The sequence below is a fragment of the Pituophis catenifer genome, unplaced genomic scaffold, assembly GCF_029215685.1.
Source record: "Pituophis catenifer annectens isolate HBS135680 unplaced genomic scaffold, rPitCat1.0.hap2 SCAF_7, whole genome shotgun sequence".
Taxonomy (NCBI): domain Eukaryota; kingdom Metazoa; phylum Chordata; class Lepidosauria; order Squamata; family Colubridae; genus Pituophis; species Pituophis catenifer.
In genome coordinates this window covers 42709759-42734131 of record NW_027256887.1, presented here as the reverse complement: position 1 = coordinate 42734131, position 24373 = coordinate 42709759, and the positions used below count along the sequence as shown (strand labels likewise).

At 37.5% G+C, this 24373-nt stretch overlaps 1 protein-coding gene across 4 annotated transcripts in view; it reads right to left on the bottom strand.

Moving 5' to 3' along the window:
* Positions 1 to 23207, bottom strand: part of MSRB3 (methionine sulfoxide reductase B3) — a 51913-nt gene extending 28706 nt beyond the window's left edge. The window contains exons 1-2 of one of the 4 annotated variants that reach the window (XM_070947022.1): positions 23040 to 23207; positions 11809 to 11935 (exon numbers count right to left, since the gene is read on the bottom strand). In XM_070947022.1, coding sequence (XP_070803123.1) covers positions 11809 to 11884 — 76 coding nt within the window. In that variant the 5' untranslated portion in view covers positions 11885 to 11935; positions 23040 to 23207. Of the gene's footprint in view, positions 1 to 11808; positions 11936 to 12313; positions 12424 to 14623; positions 14713 to 23039 lie in introns of those variants that run through there. The other 3 variants (XM_070947020.1, XM_070947021.1, XM_070947023.1) reach the window with 3 other exon arrangements.
* Between the last annotated feature and the right edge of the window lie 1166 nt (positions 23208 to 24373).

The following is a 24373-nucleotide window of genomic DNA, read 5'->3' as shown; positions in this document are numbered from 1 at the left end:
TGTTTGTATTTTAATTGTTACAATTTTTATTTTATTGAATTATTATGATTATGGTTTATAACCATAATCTTAATGAAAATCTGAAATTTTCTTAATGGCATACAAATAAATAAATTTGAGGCAGATATTGTGATGACTGCAATATAGGTGCAAAACTGGGGCAAAATTCCTGGATATAAGGGCAATGAATATGATAGCCATGAATTCAGAAAATTCAGCTAAGAAATTAGGAATTTAAGAGACTAAGAATTCTAGAGCTTAGTAAAATGTATATTGGTTTAAAACAAAACAGAATGTAGATACTTAAGAACATGTGTAATAATCCTTAATATAAAAATATTGTTTGTAGAAAAAGCCAAATAAACAATTCTTCTAGAACTATTAGTTATGTAAAGTATTAAAAATAAGATTTACAAAATAATTTTTTTTAACCAATGAAACTGATAAGCATAAAATAGTTAAAGAATGCCTTTTAATGCCTACAATTTGATTAAATAAGTTTTTTTTAAAAGTTTATTAATTATATATTTACTGTATAACAGAATAATATGGAGAGATTTAATGTGAAAGATCTCTCAACACATAGATTAAGAGAATTTTAAGGAAGCTTATTGAGTTGACTCCTGATAAGGAACAATTTAAAGATCATATATGCAGGAAGTGAAACTAATATGCATTCCTCTGCTCTACTTCCTCTCCAAGACACAATAATCTGCATTTTTTAAATCCAATTAAAAATCAAGCAGCAAATAGATAAGGCATAGTGTACACAGAGAAGGATTATACATATCTGCTCCTCAGCAGAATATTTTAGGAATGAGCTCTTTCATTTATCTCCAAACATAATGAAAAGAACTAGCAGAATGTGAAATTGACATACTTTATTTTATGCAGCACTCTAGCTGAAATGGAAAAAGACAATATGATTTGGAGAATGAATCAAATAACTGATATATAAAATAATGTCAACATAGTTTCAAAGTAATATTTATTCCATAGAGCAGTGATGGCGAACCTTTTTGGCATTGCGTGCCAAAAGTCTGAGCCCGCGATCGCTTTCGCGCTCCCGCGTGCCGGCACCCATAATGCAATGCGCGTCCCCATTTGCACGTGCACAGGACACACTCCCATCCTCCCCCTGCACATGCGCCCCCCACTGCGCATGCGCATCCCCGAACATGCCCCCTCTGTGTTCTTAACGGAGGACAAATAAGTACCGGCCCGTTCCATGGCGAGACAGCCATTCAACGCTGCCAAGATGGCGGGGCCAAGTGCCCTGCTGGGGAAGCTCTGAACGTGCGGCTTGCCTGGGCTCCTTTCTGCTGGGAGCTGCCGTTCCCTGGCTCAGTGCGGCACCCCCACCTGACCCCCACCACTACGCTGCCTGCGGTTGGGCCCATCACCCGACCTCCGTCACACCTGCTGCTGCGCCGCCAGCTGAGCCAACACCGGGGAAGGAGCAGTGGGCGGGGCAGCCAGCCGCCCAGCCAGAAAATGCTGCCTCGTGAGCCGGCTGGTCGCTCTTGCCCTTCCCCCTGCAGCCTGTGGCTTCCAGCAGGGAGGAGCCCAAGCAAGCTGCCCGCACGGTTGGGGCCGAGAGCACTTGTGCTGTATGCCACCATCCCTTCTCCAGGGAAGAAGCGAGCTGCTGGAGAAGCAGAGAGCTGATCAGGCAGCCTCCTCTGACCCAGCTGGCCTGCTCGCCATGTTGCTGGCAACAGCGGCGGCTTGGTTTCATGCCCCGAGCGCAGTGCACAAACCTTCCCCATGCTTCCCAAACTTTGGTACGGGGCTGAGGGCGGGCGGGAGGCAGAGAAGAAGGAGCAGGCAGCTGCTATGCCTTGGGGCTCCAGGGAAAGTCAAGGGTTACTTTTCAGCATTCCATGATCCAAACCTAACTGGCTTCTCCACGTCCCAAGCACACACACACACACACACACACACACACACACACACACTTCTGCTCCTTCCCCGGCGTTGACTCAGGGATACAACTGCAAAACCTGTCTGGAGTTGAGAGGGGATTTCAAGACAGGGACACGATCATCTCCCGCATCCTCCTCGGCTTGCAACAGATGGCTCAGGTGGGGCGGAGAAGCCAGTTGGGTTTGGATCACGGGATGGGGGGGTGCTGAAAAGTTAACTCTCTCTCTCTCTCTCCCCCTTCCCTCATCCCCCTCCACCCAAAAAATCGATTCAGCAAATAAGCACCCCGGTCCTGATCTCTCCTGAGTATCTTTCAGACGTGAACACACTTTAATGTACAGGCGCCTCTACTTTCAGCAACCCTATCCAGGCGCTGATGGGAGGGTAGGGGGGGATCTACAGAAAGTCGAGGGTTAACTTTTCAGCATTCCACGATCCAAACCTAACTGGCTTCTCCGTGTCCCAAGAAGACACACACACACACACACACACACACACACACACACAGACATAGACACAAATACACTTCTGCTCCTTCCCCAGCGTTGACTCAGGGACACAAGCAAACCCTGTGCTCAGCAGCCGAAGTGGCTGCTGAGAACGTGTGTGTGTGTGTGTGTGTGTGTGTGTGTGTGTGTGTCTCCTTGGGACGCGGACAACCCAGAGAAGAAGGGCAACGGCGGCTCCTCCTCCCTCTGGCAGCCTCATTGTAAATCTCGGGGTTTGCCTTATTGGGGGGGGAACGTCCGTGGTGCCAATGAATCCTGCCACACTCTGGAGAAGCCCCGTTGGAGCCGGTCAGGCAATTTCCAGCATGGTCTGCATTGGCGTGGCGCAGGGCTTGCCTACATAACTTTGCTGGCAAAGAGCTAGCGGCAGAAGGCCATTTGTGCCAGCAAAGAGGCAGTGGCGCCGGCAAATTTATATAGGGAAGCCCCACGGCCCAGCTCCTTGTGTCTGCAGAGCTGAGCGTCTGGCATTCTGCTTCTCTTGCTCTGGCCACCACCTTGCACACGGCTGATCGGTGCTCCAACAGGGTTTTTCCGGAGCGTGGCTGCAGTCACTGGCATCACAGACGTCTCTCCCACCAGCACCTTTCTCTTGCCCCTCCCTTCTTCCCCCCCAGTAAGGCAAACCCTGAGATTTACAGCGAGGCTGGCAGAGGGAGGAGGAGGAGCTGCTGCTGCATCTGCAAAGAGGATTTGCCCCGAACTAGGACCTTTCTTTCCCCCCCACAAGGCAAACCCCAAAATTAACAGCGAAGCTGGCAGGAGGAGGAGGAGGAGCCTCCGACTCTGCAAAGAGCATTCCCCTCTTTCTCCCCCCCCCCATAAGGCAAACCTCGAGCAAAGGCAGAGCTGGCTTGCCAGCACGAATGGCCTCCAATGTGGATCCCAGGAAGCGACTGTCAATCGCATGGGTGGTGAGCATGCGTACTAAGAGAAGCTGCCCAGTGGGCATGCATGTGCCGGGAAATAAAACTTCTGGTTTCAGGTTCGCGCATGCACATCAGCCACCTAGTCTTCTGGTTACTGACAACCATGCATGTGGGACGATCAACTAGCCAGCTGATCTTCTGGTTTCTGACACAGCCGCCTGCGTGAAGTCCTGCTGATTGTCGCACGCGCATGCGCACCAGTAACCAGAAGACTAGCTGGCCGGTGCGCATGCGTGCGCCAGAAACCCGGAAGAGGACCGGGAACCACTGTGCGTGCCAGGCAACATGGCTCTGCGTGCCACCTGTGGCACACGTGCCATAGGTTCGCCATCACGGACATAGAGGAAGCTATTAAGATACTAGATGAAAAATTTAATATAAATATTTCTAATATTTAATGGAGGCAGCTGTATAGCTAAAAACACGTTTAAAATGAAAATAAAATATTTTCATTCTGCAAAAGTTATCTGTTCTTCATTTTTCCAAAGTGTTCAGCAATTCTGCATTTGTTAAGCTGTGAATCTTAGATGAATTCGTTAACATATGATTTGTAAACAAAAACTATTATTACACTTTTAAGATTGCAATCCTTTACATATTATCTGAGATATAAATCGCTTTGAATTTAAACAGATTATTTCTAAAATTGCTCTTTCATTTTAGACATTTCTCTCTCATTATTTGATAAATAACAAAATATGGGCTAGTCTGGCAAGGCAACAAGAGTAGCTACAGACTTACAAATGTAAACAGATATATAACACAAATAAATATTGAACATCCTAGTTTCATCATTTCCAAATGTTTTAGGCTAAAAATATGTATAGTGATTTTTTCTTAAAGTATACAGGTGTTTAAGAGATTAACATCCAGCAGTTATATTTGGCATGAACAATTAACATTTTTCAAAATAAACTTTTCTTTCTCCCAGTTATTGAAGGATTTATGCTTGATTACAACTCTACAAAGATTTTTTTTTAGCAACAGATACCCTCATAAAGAAACAATTGTATTCTCAAAGTAGAATGACCAGAGCAATCCATCTGTATGTCATTTAGTACAAGAAGAGAAACGGCAGGTTTAAATTACATGGTATTGAATTGCAATTTCCTAACATTGGGCGCTTTTCTGCTTTTTAACCCTCAATCATTCTTAAGGAGTGTTCACAAAAAGTAATTTTAAATTTAAGTAAAGATGTTTCTTTTTTCCACCTCTTTATACCATGTAAAAAGAAAAATAGTTAGTACTGGTCTCTATCAACTAACCACATTATCTGTACACATAATTCTTAATAGTCCAGAACCTTAGCTGTTGATTGTAAAGTCCTGAAAAGGGACACTTTTATTTCACAGACTATACATTAGTTTTGATTTAAGAATTCTTTAAAAGTAATCTTTTTGCTGTAAGGCCTACATTTATTTCTGCAGAATTTATTTTAATGGAGGACTTTGAAAGCCACGGCTTCTAAATCAGGAAATTTTTCTACATCCTGGTTTCTGAATGTAAAATATAAACATAATTTCCTAACAGTAAATGAGGTATCTGCTTTAAAATATTCAGTTGCTTATTTTAAGAACTCAAATATTGGAAACCTATATCCTCAAACTATGAAACGTTCTTTTATTTGAAAGCAAAAAAGATTGATCTGTTTAGAAAGGCAATGTTAAAATTCCCACAAATGTTATGATATAAACTTCAGAATTTAAGTCATTACAGTCCTTGATCATATACCATGTCTATTTGTTTCATTTTTTATTGTCTATTCTATTTCAGGGCACAAAGCAGAGAGGAATTAATGAATAAAAACACAAAGTCCAATGCAGCATGGGGATATTATCTTATTTGCTGTGGCAAATAGAGTGCACCATTTACGGGACAAAGAAATCAAATGGTAACAGAACAATAAAATTATTCTTTTAAAAAAATGCTTATCTGAAATAATTGTACTACAGTTTTTGGTGACATACTTTTACTTTTTAAAAAATCTAAAATAAACCTTAAGGTAAAAGAACAAATCTAGCCAATTATGAATAGTAACATTTTAGATTATCCTCAAGCTCTGAAACAATTTGCTGCTTTTAATATTACTTTATGATTGCATGTCAACCAAAAAGAATTTGTTTTTTTCCCAATTTTAAAAAATTTGTAAACCACGTTTGGGGCCCTTTGGGAAATATGGAAAAGTGTTCTTTGCTAAATTCCTGGGAAAGAGGATTTGAAAATTCTTCTTGCCATGTATTTATAATCCTGTATATAGATTTGAGTTCAGTCAAATATAAAAGCCAAGTAAATGAGGTCAAATAAGGTAACTATGGTTTCCACAAAAGACTATAGTTGAGACTATACTCAAGATTATAAAACTGTAAATAATTACTGCTAAATATTTACTATTGAGAATAAGCCAACACTTTCTTCCAAGTATATGAGCAGCTTCTGTAACATAGACTTGTTAACTCATTGAAGAACTCACAAGCACATAAACCTTATAGCTCAAGAGATCAAAACAATGAACTAATTACTGAATCTGCTTTAGTTTATTTTTTTAAAGTAATTGAAAGTCCCAAATCACACTTGACTCTTGATTTCCATAAAAATATCCATGTAGGGTTTTTTGGCAACAAAATAGAAGTAATTATCTTATGCCTTCTAAAGGTTATTTTTTTCAATTCTTTTATCACCTTAGTATTTTCTCCCATCCAAGTATTTAACGGTTTTTTAAGAGGCAAAGACCAAAATATCAGACACATTACAACAGAGTTCAACACAGGTAAAACAAGTATATGAAACCAAGAGAATCATTGCATTAGTTAAGTCAATGTTGTTTTAAATTTATGGCTAGATGGCAACCTTGGTTAGTTCAATTAAATGCTGCAACCTGCTAAGATATTATTCTAAAAGTCTGCAAAATGTTTGACCTTTTCTATATTATATACCAAGATATTTTCAAGTTATGACACATTAGTTCAAATTCAATACTGATGATATTTTTTTTTAATTTGATTTATATGCCGCCCTTCTCCGGAGACTCAGGGCGGCTTACAATGCACTAAGCAATAGCCTTCATCCTTTTGTATATTTATACAAAGTCAGCTTATTGCCCCCACAACTGGGTCCTCAATTTACCTACCTTAGAAAGGATGGAAAGCTGAGTCAACCTTGAGCCTGGCGAGATTCGAACCTGCAGTAATTGCAGGCAGCTGATCTTAATAACAGGGTGCTTTAGACCACTGTACTACCAAGGCTCTTGGTAATTTAAGAAAATTTAAGAAAAGGTAAAGGTAATTTAAAGGTAATTTAAGAAAAGGAGAAGTTATGTGCATGCTACTTTGCAGAATCTGGTATCATGATGTTTTGGGAAGGCAACTGGGGAGTGCTATGCTGAGGAAAAGTTTAGCAAAGGTTCACATAAGCACAGAATATAGTGGTAAAACATGTAGGAAAGATATAAGTGATGAGTTTTTTTTGCAGATAGTTAATTGCCTTGATTCAGTGATTTTCTGGACACACTACAGCTCTTAGAACTCTCTTTACTCTCTTTACTCCTAAAGTCATTCAGATATACTTTAAAGCTTATGAAGATTTGTTCTTTAAGTGAATAAATAAAGAATTTTGGCTTATTGCAAACATCATGAATAAATATATTTTAAAGAAATATACAATACAAAATATATGCCATCTAACTAAATCTATGTAAATGTATTTCTTATAATATTACAGATTTAGTTTCCAGCAAAAAAAAAAAAAAATAGCCTTAGCTATTTTGAATACATAAGAATGTACTTGATATGAAAATCAGTTGATGCAATGCATATGAAAGCCATAAGCTCCTATAACCACTAGTAACCAGCTGAATGTAGGACATTGAGGACTTCTCAACTAGAGCATACATTCCAATACAATGGTACCTTGGTACTCAACTGCTTTGAAACTCATCAAATTTGATAATCAACACATTTTGATATGAAAATTTTGTTCCGGTACTCATTGTTTGTTTAGTATTCAGCGCACAAGCTTGAACTTGTCGGGGTCGGCTGCCTTGTGATTCACTACATTAATCCTTATGGAGAAAATTTGTTTGGTACTCATTGTTTTTGATACTCAGCATGCTTCCTGGAACCAATTAACGATGAGTACCAAAGTACCACTGTATGCACATCACTCAGTTCAATAAGCATTATGGTAGGCACAAAGACGAGTAAATTCTGTTGATAAATGAATAAAAATTTGAAATATCCTAACATAATATGCAGCTATTATTAATTTGAACCATGTCACTATTCTCTAGTAAATTCACTAAAAATGTATTTTGGTTATTATCTGTATCACTTCTGCTGACATTTCAGAATTGGGCAAAGATAGTTGTATTCAGAAGGGCCAATAGGTATTATAATAAGTATGGTTAAAAAACTCTCTTTTTTTGTTCCTGTTAATTTATTGATTATATGGCTGCCCATCTCACTTGCATGGAACTCTAGGGTGGTGTAATAAAACCATAATTTTCTACTATTAAAAACAATTAAAAATTAAAATCTACATCTAAAACACAACAATAAAAAGACAGAGGAGAATGAACTCTAACTATATATACTGCTCAAAAAAATAAAGGGAACACAAGACATCAGAAGACATCCGAGATCTGAATAAATGAAATAGCCTTATTAAATACTTTGTTCGTTGCATACAGTAGTTTATACACTGCTCAAACAACTAAAGGGAACACAAAACTACTGTATGTAACGAACAAAGTATTTAATAAGGCTATTTCATTCATTCAGATCTTGGATGTCTTCTGCTTGTGTTCCCTTTATTTTTTTGAGCAGTGTACAATATACTGTAACCATATAATGGGCTCCACACTTCCTTGGGGTACCCAAGTCCAATGTTACATCCATGTTTTGAGGGCCTTCCAGAAGGCCAATCTCACTGGGGCGGGAGGTGGGGAATAATATTCCAGTCGTTTTTGTTTTATTAATGTTCTATATAATATTGTTGTAACTGTCATGAGGTGTATTAATAAAAGATGGGGACATAAATGCAATTAATAATAAATTTAAAAATAAATAATAGTATATTTTAAAACCATAGATAAGGGCACTATATAGATGAAATATAATTAAATTGCATAGGTATAAAATTCAATATTAAATACATATATACTATCAAATGATTAACGTGATATGCCCAGTACCTTCCTATAGACGTATTGCAATTTTAACTGTGAACATCAAGAAATGTTTTACAAACAGCACATAAATATTCTGCCAATTAAATACACAACACTGTATTCAAATAATTATTTAGAAAGCAATTACTCTGGAGTTAGAAAGCATTTGTGTCTTTCAAAACATATTCAGCATTAATTTAATTAAAATTATGTAACTACTTTTTCCAGGTTTTAAAGAGCAGGAAAAGAAAGCATTCTACTGCATGCAAGAAGTGATGAAAGCAAAGAACAGTGTTAAAAGGGGGAAAAGGTACATTTTTAGAGATGAATCAGCACATGCAATACAAACTCACAGCAAAGCAAAGTAAGTTTTTCTCCTATATAAATGTGCACTCTGCTACAGAAAATGTTTGTAGGTTTATGCATAAAATCAAAATAAATAGATGTTTACAGGAAGACAAAATCACAGGAGGAAATATTTGATTTTTACCTTCCAAATTACGAAGTTAACAAATATAAGGAATCAATAATTTACTAGTATTGTTAAAATTTATTTTAAAGGCACTTCACTAGTAATACTACTTATTAATTTGCTGTTTTTCAAGATCTTTAAAACCACTAAATTAAATTTTCTATCTAAAATACAAAAAAATATATTCAGACTTAAATCTTCAGACTTAAGATTTGGGTATTACAGAACAGTATTTCCGTAATATGAAAAAGAATACCTAATTAGTGCCATCTACTGGAATTTGAGAGCTACTATCTTTTAAACTGAAGTTTCTCTAGCTCATATAGTAAAATAATCTATTCTTATATGTATGTATTCAAATTCCAGCAATTAAAAAAGAATTTCTAAAAAATAAGTGCATAACATAAAAATTGTTTGCACTTTAAATAACATTTGGAAGAAAACAAAATGTGTAAATTATGGTGAACCTGGGACAAGATAAATGTATTTATTTACATGAATGTGTTATCTTTTTTTTAAGGATATACTGTATTATATGGATAATTCTAAAGCCATCTAAAATATATACATGTATACATCATATTTAAAATGAAATGGTTAAATATATTCTTAATGTCTTACTGGTAGTTCAAAAACTGTAAATATATAAATAATATATATTGTGCTTACCTAAGCCAATTTCATGGCCACGTCAGTAATCAGTTCCAGTATCTCTGAATAAATTGCCTTTATGACTATTTATATCATAAAGAGGAGATGCAGGGTATCTGAGAAGCCATCTCTCCCCAATGGGACAAGCCCATTCCACTTGTGCCAACAGAAGAGGCCCTCTATGGATCCTGTCTGCTAAGGAATTGAAGCAGGCGAGGTCAAGAAGAAGTGTCTTTTTCCTGTGGGCCAAACACTGTGAAACATTTTACCCCAAGAGGTGAGAATTGCCCCCTCTCTTTTGGCATTCTGGAAGAATGGCTCCCTATTGGTCTCCGGTCACAATTCAAGGTGTTGGTTATTACCTTTAAAGCCCTACATGGCTCAGGGCCAGGTTATCTTCGAGACCGCCTTTTGCCGCATAGCTCCCAGCGACTGGTAAGATCCGACAGAGTTGGTCTCCTCCGGGTCCCGTCAGTTAAACAATGCCGGCTGGCGGGCCCGCGGGGGAGGGTCTTCTCTGTGGCTGCCCCAGCTCTCTGGAACCAGTTACCTCCTGAGGTCCGGACCATCCCCACCCTATTGGCCTTCTGAAAAGCGGTGAAGACCTGGCTTTTCCGGCAGGCCTGGGGCCGTTGATCTCGCTCTTGTGATCTGGTGAGATTCGGCCATGAATGGCGTGAATGAGTTTTTAATGTTTTTAATGTTTTTAATTTTTAAATGTTTTTTTAATAATGATTTTTTAAAATGTATTGTGAGCCGCCCTGAGTCTTCGGAGAGGGGCGGCATATAAATTGAATTAATTAAATTAAATTAAATTAAGAGTATTAAAACCTGACTTTGCTTAGTCTGGGGCCCCGAAGGAGTGCTCACCACTAAAGGTGGCTGATGGGGTAAAAAGACCTCATCCCCATCTCAATCATCTCTTAGCTCCCTTAATTTCAGTTTTGGTACTGTTTTTAATAATATTTTAATCTATGTAGATTTTAATGTTTTAATTATTTTTTACTTGTTTTATAACTTATAAGCCATCCAGAGTCGTCTTGTAGGGAAGATGGGCATCATAAAGATTTGACAAATAAAATAGATGAGAGCTTTTTCTATTGCTGTGAAACATGTTGCCTGTTTTCCTTCCACCATTAGTGAACTCTTATATCATACTTTTATTTGGAACTGCAAACATGATAACATGGTAGAAAAATGTTATTTGCTACTTCACTGGTAGTCCAAGTGGAAATGTTGTCTATATATGCTCACAGACATGCAAATTGAGGGAAAGCTTCCAAAACCATGACAAGCCTTCCAGAAATTAAGGCTGCATCAATATTTTGAAGAGTGATTCTTCACATGCACCAATGTGCTTTTGGATTACCCTTTATGAATATGTTGAACAGCACTATTATTTATCGCTATCATTTGCATTTCAAGGTTTCTGCTTGATTTGCAGAACTAACATATACGAAGATAAAGTTATGACCAAAAATTGTGGAAATACAGCAAAATAGTGGGCTAAATTAGTACATAATTTTACAAGAAAAATTTCATTTGCAACACCTTGTAAGAACTTTGCCTTCAATTGATTTGTTATTCTTCTTCCTAAAATAGCACTGAATGTTTCCTGAGATCAAATATATTGCCCCCACCAGATTATAGTATCCCTTGATAAAAATATAGTGCTAGATTATTTAAGACTACTGTTATATTTAAAGAAAGCAAAGTGCCTATTTATTTATGAACTAAATAATATAGAAGCTAAAATGCTAAACCCTGTTACCAATTATTGTTTTAAAAAAACAGTGATATACAATATAGTTTGAAAGACTTTCAGCTTAGTTGGCTTTAAAAAGCTGATTCCTTAGCAAACCACAGCCTATTACTGATTACTGACACTGACTGATGGGGTTTTAATTTTTAACTTGTTAGTCTTAATTGCACTTTTAACTGTTAAATTATGAGATTTGGATTTAATTTCTTTTTAACTTTTTCATTAGATGTTTTTTACTGTTGTGAGCCGCACTGAGTCCGGCTGGAGATAGGGCGGCATATAAATCTCATTAATAAATAAATAAATAAATAATAAATATTATTTCCTGTAGCAGAGATGCCTACTCTAGTAGAAAGAACCTCCATATGCATAACCACAAGTAGCACCCAGTCAACCTGAGGGAAGCCCACAGGCTTGCAGGGCCACTGGCTGGCTCTTTGTCACCAAATGCAGTAGGTTGAATGCAGACATCACTGTAATATCGTCACCAACACAACCAGAGGCAAAGAACAGGGGCAAGAGCTGAGTAAGGGGAAAAAAAAGATGAAAATGAAATTAAAACTTCAAAAAATCAGATACATTCATAGCAAAAATGATGATTATGACTTTTTTCTGAAAGGAAACATACAAGCTTAATAATACAAATACATTTAATACATGTATTAAATGAGTTCCTCTCATTCCTTACACAACAATCTAACAATTATTCCCAAGAAATAAAGCAATTTACAAAAATATATACACAATTATTTTAAGAAAATGATTTGAAAATGATCACATAAAAATTTCAGAAAGAAACATGGTATTTTGTTCATTCATTTATTATTTTATAGTTAATTTGCATCTAAGTTCTAAAAGTTTTAAAAATAGGGAACTTACTATTACACAAACAATTAGTACCTTAAAGTAGTTGAATTTTTAATAATACCCTCTTCAACTATGCATGCAGCAAAACCTTTCTTTATAAATGAAAAAGAACTCCATGTGCATTAGACTGGACTCTTCAAAAGAATGGATAAAATCAATCTAAGGAAAGATATATAAGAGGCCCATATTAAAGCTGTTCTATATAATGACCACTTGCTGAGTTACATATTTTTAAAACAATTTATAATGAAGGTAACAAAGATGAGAACCCATCAGAAACATCTAGTGCAGAATTCCCCCAACTTTCTGGGTCTGCAGCCCGGAGCGGGGGAGGGAGGAAAGAGGGGATGATTTTGTGGGAGGGGCAAGTGCATGTGCGTGGGAAGGGCAAGTACAGTGTCTGCAACATTTGCAGTGACACTCGCCTGAGTGGGGCTGCAAGCACCCATGACGAGGCTTGCGCAAATGGGGCCACGATGAGGCTTGTGTGAATGCAGCCACGATGAGGCTCATGTGAGTGGGGCTGCAAGCACCTGCGACGAGGCTCACGCTGATGGGGTGGTGTGCACACTTGGAGGCACGTGCACCGGTCGGGCACTCATGCGGCCCAGTGGCGATTAGCCCGCGGCCCAATAGTGGACTGCGGCCCACAGGTTGGGAACCCCTGATCTAGTGGACAAGTACACTGTGCCAGAATCATATACATTTTCTTGTGCTGTACCCATCTACTTTAATGTTTGTTCAAAATAGAGTGCATTACAAAGTTTCAACTATATTTATATCAAAAATTAATATATATCAAATAATATATATAAAAAAATATTATTTGGAAGTGCTATCAATTTCTCTTGCTAATTTTTATTGGATAATTGACCAAGCCAAATCACTACAGAAATATGGTTTATAGACACTGTAAACAGCAAAGCTGCTATAAACCAATAATATATCAAGAATGACCTGAATGTTTTTTTAGACAGGATTTACAAAAGAGGCTTGTTAAAGTTTTGAGGAATACTATGAGAAGGGACAAAGAAGAAATATAAAATTAGTTTATTTGATCAAAGTTAAGATGTTATTTCTGGTAAACCTCAGTGGACTTTGATTGCATTAAGCTATTAGGGAGTGAAGAGATACTAAAATTGTTTATACTTGTCTATTTGTTTACTTTGTTTCCTTGCTATATTATTACTTTTGTTACGCTTTTCCTTCTACACATTAAAGGATATTCCAAAATCCTCCATTATCAAGCTGTGATTGATAAGGGATCAGCAGCTGCCTTGTTACCAGCTAAGCAGCTAACTTTTTTTACCTTGCATTTGTACTGTTCTGTGAGCTGAGTATCTTCAGCTTGAACTTGCTATACAACAATCAGCCTAAGACTGTTAAAAAAAATCACTAGAATAATATCAGTAAATGCCAACAATAGTAGATCAGATCACATTCCAACTGTAGTTCATCTGCCCAGAAGTGTCAGCAACAAAGCAGAATAGGCTGTACCTGGCATGACATCATAACATAAACTCCTTCTTTCTGTGTCTGCAATACGATACTGATGAAAGGTGCAGTATTCATAGCGACATCACTGTGTGTGCCCATACATCTTGAAAGCACAGCTTGTTGGGCTAGCCCAACCAGTTTATTTTCTGTTGACAACTGTCCCTGACTGGCTGTGAGCAGACTAGCAGCTGGAATCTTTTTTGCTGGCAAGGAATAATTAAAGCATTATTTTATTGACTTATTTTGCTGCTCTCTATTTGGACTTTTTAAAAATTTCCTGGAAATCAATATATTGATTATAGTACAGAAGCCTATGCATCTACCACAAGTTTACTCAAAAACTTCTGGGGAAGATTTCTGGGGAAAAAACAGCAGGAATCTATTGCATAGATGGTCTTCTGATTATACATCTTTAGGTCCAAATCTCTGTACTGGATGGGTATGTGGAGTGCCATCCACATCCCTCAATTTGTTTCATGCTATATATTTTTCATTATATCTTGAATTACTAATTTGCTTTAGAGTGTATCTGAATAAAATACTACTTGGATTAAATTATTTCAAAGTACAAGAGCCAAATGTTTATAGAAGCAGACGTGGAGACAATAATGAGCAAGAAAAGATAAACACCACAATAGCCTGAAATCAATAGCCTGAAAAAAAGGATTAAAGATGTAATTTGGATGAACGACTTGCACAATGATTTTCGGTTTCCTAATCATGCACAGAAACCATTCCCTTGGAGAAGGCGGTCAACTAATAAAAAAAGCCTACACATTCCAAGCAAGCAAATAAAAATGTATTTTCACTTTGAGAAAGAGAAGTGTGCAGTGAAAATGTAATTACCTAGCAAAGCTGTAGTCTTACTGGGCTCCAGCAGCTGATCATAAAAGGTCTTCCTATTCTGTTTCATCAACTGTAGCACCAGGCAGCCTGCACGCCTACCAATTGCAGCCATCTGGCTTGTGTCAAAGCCTGTGACTCAAGCAACTACAGTGCAACAGGGAGAAAGGCAGTGATATCACTCTTCAGGTCAGGCAAAGAACAAGGATGAATTCTACCTCTAAAAAGGTGGGTGCCCCAGGAGGAGAGAGTTTCTAGAACACTTTAACTTAACAATTTATGATTAAAGATGTTCTCTCCATTAAACCAGGAACAGACCACCCCCTAGTGGTTAGCAGGCAAAAAAGTGCAAACAGCAAGCTTGTGTTGCTAAAGCTAGATAAAATAGCTTTTGCAAGTCAATGCAAAACAAAGAATAAAGTGTTGGTTGACTTGCCCATGGGGAAAACAATTAAATGTTTCAAAAATAGAATACATCCTGTGATGAAAGATAATTGAACATTTTAATGACGTAATACCACTTCAGATTGTAGGTGGATGTTAATGTTTTAAATCCTTCCCCACCTAAAAATAATCCCACACCTAGTTTTAAAACAGATTATGCTGAACTGTTATGTGCAACTACTACTATTACTGCAAGAAGTCTGATAAGCATCAGACTTCAGAAGCATCAAAAATCAGAAGTCTGACAAGCATCTTTTCAACTAACAAATTTTGTTAAAAGTCATAAACTTTCATGAACTGCTTCATTTTATCAAATGCATAAATTGCATAGTCTACAAACTAGAATGGAATGGAATGGAATGGAATGGAATGGAATGGAATGGAATGGAATAGAATAGAATAGAATAGAATAGAATAGAATAGAATAGAATAGAATAGAATAGAATAGAATAGAATTCTTTATTGGCCAAGAGATTGGACACACAAGGAATTTGTCTTGGTGCATATACTCTTGGAGTACATAAAAGAAAAGATACATTCTTCAAGAATCATAAGGTACAACACTTAATGATAGTCATAGGGAAACAGTCAACTTTCTCTCATGAAAGCTTATGTCTTTTAGCAAAATTTCTTAATCTGAAAAGATACACCAGACCTATATTCTGCCAGACTAACAGTTTTCTAAAATTTTCAGAAAATACAATACCTGCAGACATTTGAAAAGGATTCTCTCAGATTCTAACCACTCTCCAGCATAAAGCTATGCCAATGAAAGTTAAAGTAAGATTATGACCTACATTTTTAAATTTCTTAATGTTTTCTTACAATCTACCTTAATGATTAAATTTGAAGGCAAGTTATACATTATAATGCATTTTCCAATCACATGGAACAGAATTATGCATAGAAACAGAAAACTATATTTTAAATATATATAAATATATATAATAGCCTTGGAGATGCATTAAGAGACGTAATGAAATATAAAACATAGAAGTTTTGGGGAAAATAGGCAAGAGAAGTGTACATAAACAGAACGTTACTCTATACTGATGTATCAGAGCAGAATTTAGAACATGAGTGTCAAACTTGTGGCATCACGTTGCCATCATGTGATGTTTCACAATGTTTTCTTTAGCTATTGAAATTTGATATGGTAAAATTTTAATGTCATCTATCATATATTTTTAGATTGCTATTTTTGTAACTGTTTTATCTTTTTCCCTTTTTCTTTTCTGTTTTGTTTGAAAAGGCCTTCGGGCTATTCAATAAACTATACACAATGTTTTCTCCTCACAGAGCTGGGGTGAGCGTGGCCTGTGCATGATGCAACTGGCCCACAGCCACCAGTTTGACACCCCTGATTTAGAACATGCTGGATAGGGAATTCTGGGAGTTGAAGTCCACGCATCTTAAAGTTGCCATGTTTGAAAATAATACAGATTTACGACATGAATTATTGTTAGGATTCCCTTGAGTAAAGACCTTACTGGCTAATATAAGGAATATAAAATAATTTATCCCTTGAGATTGTTAAAAGCAATTTATGATTACAAGTTAAAACAGTATAATTCAGCACATAATCCCATGAAACAGCTAAAAACAAGACAATTAAAGCAACCCATAGCAATACAGTAAAAAAAGATCAAAAGCTTAGGCTTAGACATGAAAAAGTCAACAGGAAGGAGACTGATCTTCCCAGTTACATAATCTGGGCAGGAGATAAAAATAAGATCTGCCTTTAGGTCTCAGGCAGCAATTTCCAATAGCAAGAAATCTCAGATAAAAGATATAGTAGTCAGATAGGCTCCCATAATATAGAATTCCTATCACTAGCGGGAAACAGTCACTCTTAAAAGTTGTCCAAATGAGGACTTATACGGCATGTCTTAAGACCGCCTCTTTCTCAATTGCTGCCAACATACACAAATCAAAGTTTATCAGAATTATCTCAGGAACAGGCAACAGCTGAAAACAGCTGACAAGTACAAGTAGTCGTCAACATATGACTGTAATGAGCTCAAAATTTTGGTCGTAAGTCGTGGCGGTCATAAAGTCGGTCACTCTGTGACCATGCCTGAATTTACTTTTTTTGTGCCAGTCATTAAGCAAACATTGCACTTGTTAAGTGCCAGTCATTAAGCATCATTAAGCATTAATGATTGTTCACTAGGGGGCAGACTTGGCCAGAAACCAGAAATAAATACCAATTTCTGGTAAAAACATAAAGTATAGTCACATGACTGTGGGGCACTGCAAATAGCCCTAAATGCGGTTTGGTTACCAAGTGCTCAAAATGGGGGGAGCAGATATCATAACTTCAAATCCTTAAAACCCAATTTCAACATTTTTAACTTACAGAATTTTAAATTGCTAGCATTTATTGAGATTTTCATTTCTTAATGATATAAAATTTGAAGCATTTTTATTATTATATTTTTAAAAAACAGCAATCACACTGTAGAGTGAAATTATACAATGCTGCCTGCTGACTCTGATACATAATCATTTCCTAATATTATGAGATTTCTAATAGCCTGAAAACCTGAAAACAAAGCATCTTAAACAAAGACATCTTAAATGTCCTTTTCTTCATGCATTCCAGCAGCAAAAAAGAGATCACTTCTGAATAGAGGTAATCTGATTATCTAACTGAAAAAGTATAAAAGGCCTTCTTATCTACATCCCCAGTTTGGCATCAAAGTGCTTACAGTAACTAGATTTGCAAGGACTTGGGAGAATTATCAAGTTTTACGTATATCAGCTTCAAAATGGTAACTTTGGTTACTTTCTAATAGATGTTATGTGCTTGGAGTATTTTGAAGAAGGGTAACTTTTCTCTTTTAAGATTATCTTGGGTCACACTGACAATTAAAACAGGACAATACACTTGGCTCTGTTATTATATTCAAGTACAAAAACCTAATAACTAATAGGGAAAACCTAATGGCAATACTTTACTGAGCTACCTACAGAGGATTTAATATACTGTATATCTAATTAGAAAAAATCATTCTGCAAGAAAATATAATAGTAAAACTTTTGTTTGAAACTTTTAAAACTGCTGTGTGTGTTCCGTCCTACATTCACTTTCAGACATTCACTCATTCCATCAAAGGATAAGAGCTGATATACTGCCTGTTCTTGGCACAGTTACAGAAAGCCTTATCTCAACCAGCAGCTGGAATGAGAATTGGTACTGTGTGTCAGGAGAACTGTAACCTAAGAATAATAAATACCGTGGAAGATCAAGCAGTGCTTTAAAAACTTACAAAATGATTTAGTTATAACTTATCACTTGTATTTCATATGGCCAATAAAGTACTTTTCTTCCTTCTATAAAAGGGTAGTAAAGGCAGAAAGCACATAGGCAGCTAGATGATAGAAAAATCTTTGATTTAGAGTAAGATTTAATGCAGGAGATACCAAAGAATTAACATCATTGGCATCTCCTGCATTAAACCTATTCTAAATCAGAGATTTTTTTTAATCAACTATATACCAAAGCATGTGCAAGAATTATTTATTCTTGCCATACAACTGTGTCAGTTGCAAAGGACTTCATCAACAAGAAAACCAAAAATATGTTAACTATAAATAAATCAATATCAAAACTCAAAAATAACCATAAAAAAAACAAAAGATTAACCCCCAAATAGGCAACTGCAATCCAAAAGGCATAAAACAATTTCAACCTGTTTATGGAATTGTACAAAGAATGGGGATTACATGTACTTCTGGAAGTAAAGCATTCCATAAAGTGGGGACTATTACAGAAAAGGGCTACTTTCTCATACCTTACACGTCCTGTTTTTAACAGGCCCCAAGATTGGCAGATTTAATAATATCAAGTGGTGTGGCCTGATGTAAATAGCCGTGTACACAAACATTGTGTCCCATGCAGGTCAGTCTCTTATTTATATCTTTTATCCAAGGTGGAGTTACAGAACAATTTATCATTACAATTCCAAAACGCAAAATTGGGATCTCAGGCATTAACAGCAGACTTTTGTTGCTGATGATGGATGCTGTAGCATAGATTTTCTCCCAAAGGAGAAGCAGAAAGAGGAATAGAGACATTTAGGGGCTGGATGCTGGTAAACAAGTCAAATCACAGGAATAGCTTTTTCATTGCTCTGAACACCAAAGCAAGTGCCCAACAATACTTTTAGACAGTACAAACTCGTAGCTTGGAAAGCTCACTGCTTTTCATATAGATGGCACAATGGGAGGGGTACCCTTGCCAAGCAAGTTGGTTTCTATTGCTATATCGCCTGCTTTTCACACTCAGTGCATGAACAAACTATATGACCAACAGCAACTGTTATAGCCTCAATTTAACTAAAATATTCTTGCATTTTTAATTAAACAAGTGGCTAGTTTTCTGCTTGGCAGAAGACATATGGGTAAAACCCATATGCCCCCCCCCCCAGAGAGGGCTCGCAATCTGGGAGTCCTCCTGGATACGCAGCTGTCCTTGGAGGAACATCTGACGGCTGTGACCAGGGGTCCTTTTGTCAGGTTCGCCTGATTCGCCAGTTGCGGCCCTTTCTTGATCGGGATTCCCTGTGCACAGTCACTCATGCCCTCGTCACCTCTCGCCTTGACTACTGCAACGCTCTCTACATGGGGCTCCCCTTGAAGAGCAACCGGAGGCTCCAGCTGGTCCAGAACGCAGCAGCGCGGGTAGTGACGGGAGCACCATGGCGCTCCCATGTAACACCGCTCCTGTGTGAGCTGCACTGGCTCCCGGTGGTCTTCCGGGTGCGCTTCAAGGTGTTGGTTATCACCTTTAAAGCGCTCCATGGCATAGGGCCTAGCTATCTTCGAGACCGCCTGCTGCCACCGACGACCTCCCACCGACCTGTGCGCTCCCAGAGAGGGCCTCCTCGGGGTGCCATCAGCCAAACAGTGCAGGCTGGTGACCCCCAGGGGGAGGGCCTTCTCTGTGGGGGCACCTACCCTCTGGAATCAATTGCCTCCAGAGATAAGGAGAATCCAAGACCTCAGTGCCTTCCGCCGTGCCCTTAAAACCTTCCTTTTCCAGCAAGCCGGGCTGGCCTAATTTTTTAAGTGTTTTTAAGTGTTTTGTTTATCGTTTTTAATTAATGGGGCCAAATTTATATATACTTTTAATTGTATTTTAATATTTGTATTTGATGTTTTTACTTGGCTGTTCACTGCCCTGAGTCCTCAGGGAGAAGGGCGGTATACAAATTCAAAATAAAATAAAAAATAAAATAAAAAATAAATAAATAAAACACTACAAGATTTGAAATAAAGCAAAAGCTAAAATAAATAAAATAATAAAATAAAATAAATTCATAAATAGTAAATAAGATCTTAGTTTTAGCAGTTTGGAGAAACCAGTAGTAGCAAGAAGATTTAGCTTTGGACATATTTCCAAATGTAACTGGTTAATTTATCACACATAAGTGTTGGCTGCCATAAAACTGCATTTATAACTCTGATCTTCACCTCCAAACAGGAAAAATAAATAGCTTTGCATTGGTTTGTCAATGCAATAATAAAAATAAATAGCTTTGCATTGGTTTGTCAATTTAGAGCAAAAAACATAACACAACCTTTTTTTTCAGACCCAGGGAAACGTCTTTTAAGATGTTTACACTGAATATGATGTTTGAAGAACTGACAAAAACAAATCTAGTACTCTCTTAAAGATTACCGGTAATTATAACATAAATCTGTGTTGGGGGAATAGTTTCTAAACTTTAATTGATTTGTGATACTGTAAACTGCCCAGAGTTGCTCAATAGTGAGATTGGTGGCATATAAATTTAATAAATAAATTACCCAATTATCAACAACCTTTATATTTTTATTGGAAATATAATTCAATAAAAGACAACTAGAATTTTAAAATAACATGATAATGTTTTGGTTAAACTATCAAGCATCAAAGAGCATTTTTGGAACTTCATTTTCCCAAATACATTTGAAGCAGCATGATATAATTATAGAAAACATTTTTCAAAACAAACTCAGTTTGCATAAGAGTCTTAAATCAAAAGATAAGCAACATGCTTATCATAGATATTAATGTGCATTCAGAAAGCTGTCTTTGTAATCACTTGGCTTTCTTCCCAGTGGTAGGTTGCTACCAGTTCGCCCCAGATCAGGCGAACCCGTAGCAGTGGCGGCAGGCTCCGGCCGCCTGCCTGGACACTTCTGCGCATGCACAGAAGCATCACACGCGTGCACAAGCACACCCACAAGCGAACCAGTAGTGATGGGTTTTGAAACCCGCCCCTGTTTCTTCCTCTCCAACCTGGATTTCTTTTTAAAAAAAATATTTTAACTTTTAAAAAAATAGAAATTTGGAATGCTGCAAGAATGCATGTTGTCCTCGCAAAGATCCATCCACACTAAACAGAACAGCCTGAGAAAACAATGGAATTCTAGAAATCGATTGCTCTGAAATTGATCATACCCTAGAGTCCCTTGGGAGTTGGGCGGCATAGAAATGCGATAAATTAAATTAAATTAAATTAAATTAAATTAAATTAAATTAAATTAAATTAAATGTTATTCGCATATTGAATATATTTTCTATGGCTATTTGAATATTTATAAAATATCAAATAAGGTCCTGGCCCAAAACATTTGCCTAACCCTACATAAGACATCATGTGGGTTTGGTTTCACCATATCACATTAAATGAATCTATTACTGTTTGTAAATAATGGTTTGTGTTGTACAAAGCCAGCCACTTGTGGTTATCCAGCAAAACATGGCTATAAACAATATGCTAGTTATAAACTATATATAAACTATAAATTATTATCTCTGGTAAACCTAAGGTATCAGAAGAAAACAGATGGTCAATGTGAGAACTGGAAAGCAATATATAAGTTGGTCCAACCACCTTAAACATATTTAGATTATATTAAAGGTTGATTCTGTTAAGACAAAAATCTCCTTTGTTAACTTGCATTAACAGAGAACCTGAGAGAAAAATGCATTTATTTGTGAACTCTAAAACACTTACTCTAATCTCTAACCCCCCCCCAGAAGCAAAAATTGCTGGATTAATAAACTTTTGCACATTAATGTAATGGAAACAATAGCATGCTAGTTGGAACACACTCTCATCACACCTCCAAACCTGGCAAATTTTAAGTGGCCTTATTTCTGTGTGTGAAATGCTAATACTTTATATGAACCTTTAAGGAGATTATTTGCTTTAAAAGTGATGCAACATTTCCAATCCCATCCAGAAGAAAATGATTTAAAAAAAAACAAAAGGCAGGAGGGCTGGCTTCCAAAAGCAAACTAATTTAGAAAAAAAAATCTTAAAGAACTCCTCCCCCTATTCCCAACCTGAATATAAAAAAGCAGCCAAGATTCCTACTTTGGTTACATATTGAATACCATCACATAATACCTGAATTTAGTTGCAGCCACCACCCAGACAGATTCAGCCTAATCCTGAACAGGTACTCTTGATTACATACATTCAAAATACAGATGGGAGGCTTGTATCATCCCAATCTTATCCTTGTCTAAGCAGAAGTATGTCCTGTGGATATTGACAGGGTTCTCGGAAACAAGTGGGGTCAGAGTAATAAGGAAGAAAGATGTCCTTAAATTAAACCACGTTTATAACAGTTTGTTGTGGATTATTCGACTGCGCTGGACCCGAATGACAAGGTACATCATAACGACTACAACTTTAGTTGGAACTATCTGGATAGTCAACCTTACTTAATTCTACCAGAGGTTAAAGGAAAGCTCTCGGTGCTGGACTGCTGCTGGCCGGAATACGCGTTTCACGGCAGTAGAAGTCCTCCTCCACCTTTTTTTCTTCCTTGCTCATCCCTGCCACAAAGCGCCTGCACCAAGCCATCGCCCTTTAATTTTCAACTCACCGCAGGCCGGATCGAACAATCTAGAAATCCGAATAAAGAGACGGCAGGACAACCTTGCCTTTGCGAGGGACTACGGCTCCCCTACCTGGTATCTGCGTAAGAGCTGCCGCCGCGCAGAATAAATTCAGGAGCAAGGGAAGCTCGGCGCACATGGAGAGGCGAGGCAGAAAAATAAAACAGTCGAGCCTTGGCAGGAGAAAAGGTAGCTACTGTTCCCGCAGCCGCCTCGGGCCAAAGGCGCCCTCCACCCCCACGGTCCAGCAAAAGGACAGGCCAAGCAGCCTCTCCAAAAGGCATGACGGGAAATTCCTTGGGCGGCAGCTGCTCAATCAGCTCCAAATATGAGCATAGAGCCGAAAGAGACCGCCGCCGTCCCAGGACGGGGCGGAAGGAAAGGGTACGTGTTTCCAGGACTTTATAAGTACATGTCCGCCAGCAAAACTTTACTTTAGGCTTTCCCTTTGTCTTCAGTTGCGGCAACTGAGAGTCCATAGAACCCATATTGAAATTTATAGAGTAGAATCATAATTATTCAGTAGAATCATAATTATGGTGCATGTGCACCAGCGTGCCTACCGTCCCTGTCCTAATCCTTTTTACTTACTCTTTTCATGTATTCAAATTATGTTTATACTTTTACCTGTTATCTTATATATGCTTGACAAATAAATTAAATAAATAAATAAAATAAATCAATTCTCCCCCCCCCCTATAAGTTTGGTCTAGGTATGATTCCATCTAAATATAACACACAAATTCCTGATACTTTGCCAATATCTGACCAAAGTCCATTTAATTCAGAGATGTTTCTAATTCAGTGACATGACACAGGAAGCAATATAGGTAGTTCTCAACTTACAACAGTTCCTTTAGTGAGTTGTTACAATGGCACTGAAAAATGTGACTTATGACTGTTTTTCAGTTTACGACCCTTGTAGCATTCCCATGATCATGGCAACTGTTTTGTATTTTTGACCATTGTGCTGTCCCAAGGTCATATGATCACTTCATACAACCTTCTGACAAGCAGTCAATGAGAAAGCTAGATGCGGTTAACAACCATATTACTAACTAATCAACTTCAGTGATTCACTTAACTGTAGCAAGAAAGATCATAAAATGGGGCAAAACTTGCTTAACTACTGTCTCACTTAACAGAAATTTTGAGCTCAATTGTGATCTTTACTCAAGGACTACCTATAATCACATCCTAATCTACTCTGACTAGACTATGGCTACACTTTTATTCAATTCATGAGGGGGGGTTAACACCGTGATAAATCATGAAGTGGGTTGGCTGGTTTATGCTTATCATGTAAGATTTTAGGGCAAAGCCATAAACACCTGTTTCCTTTAAAAGGAGCTTCTGCATATTTAAATACTTAATTTTAATTAATTTTACATTAAACCAATGTTTTT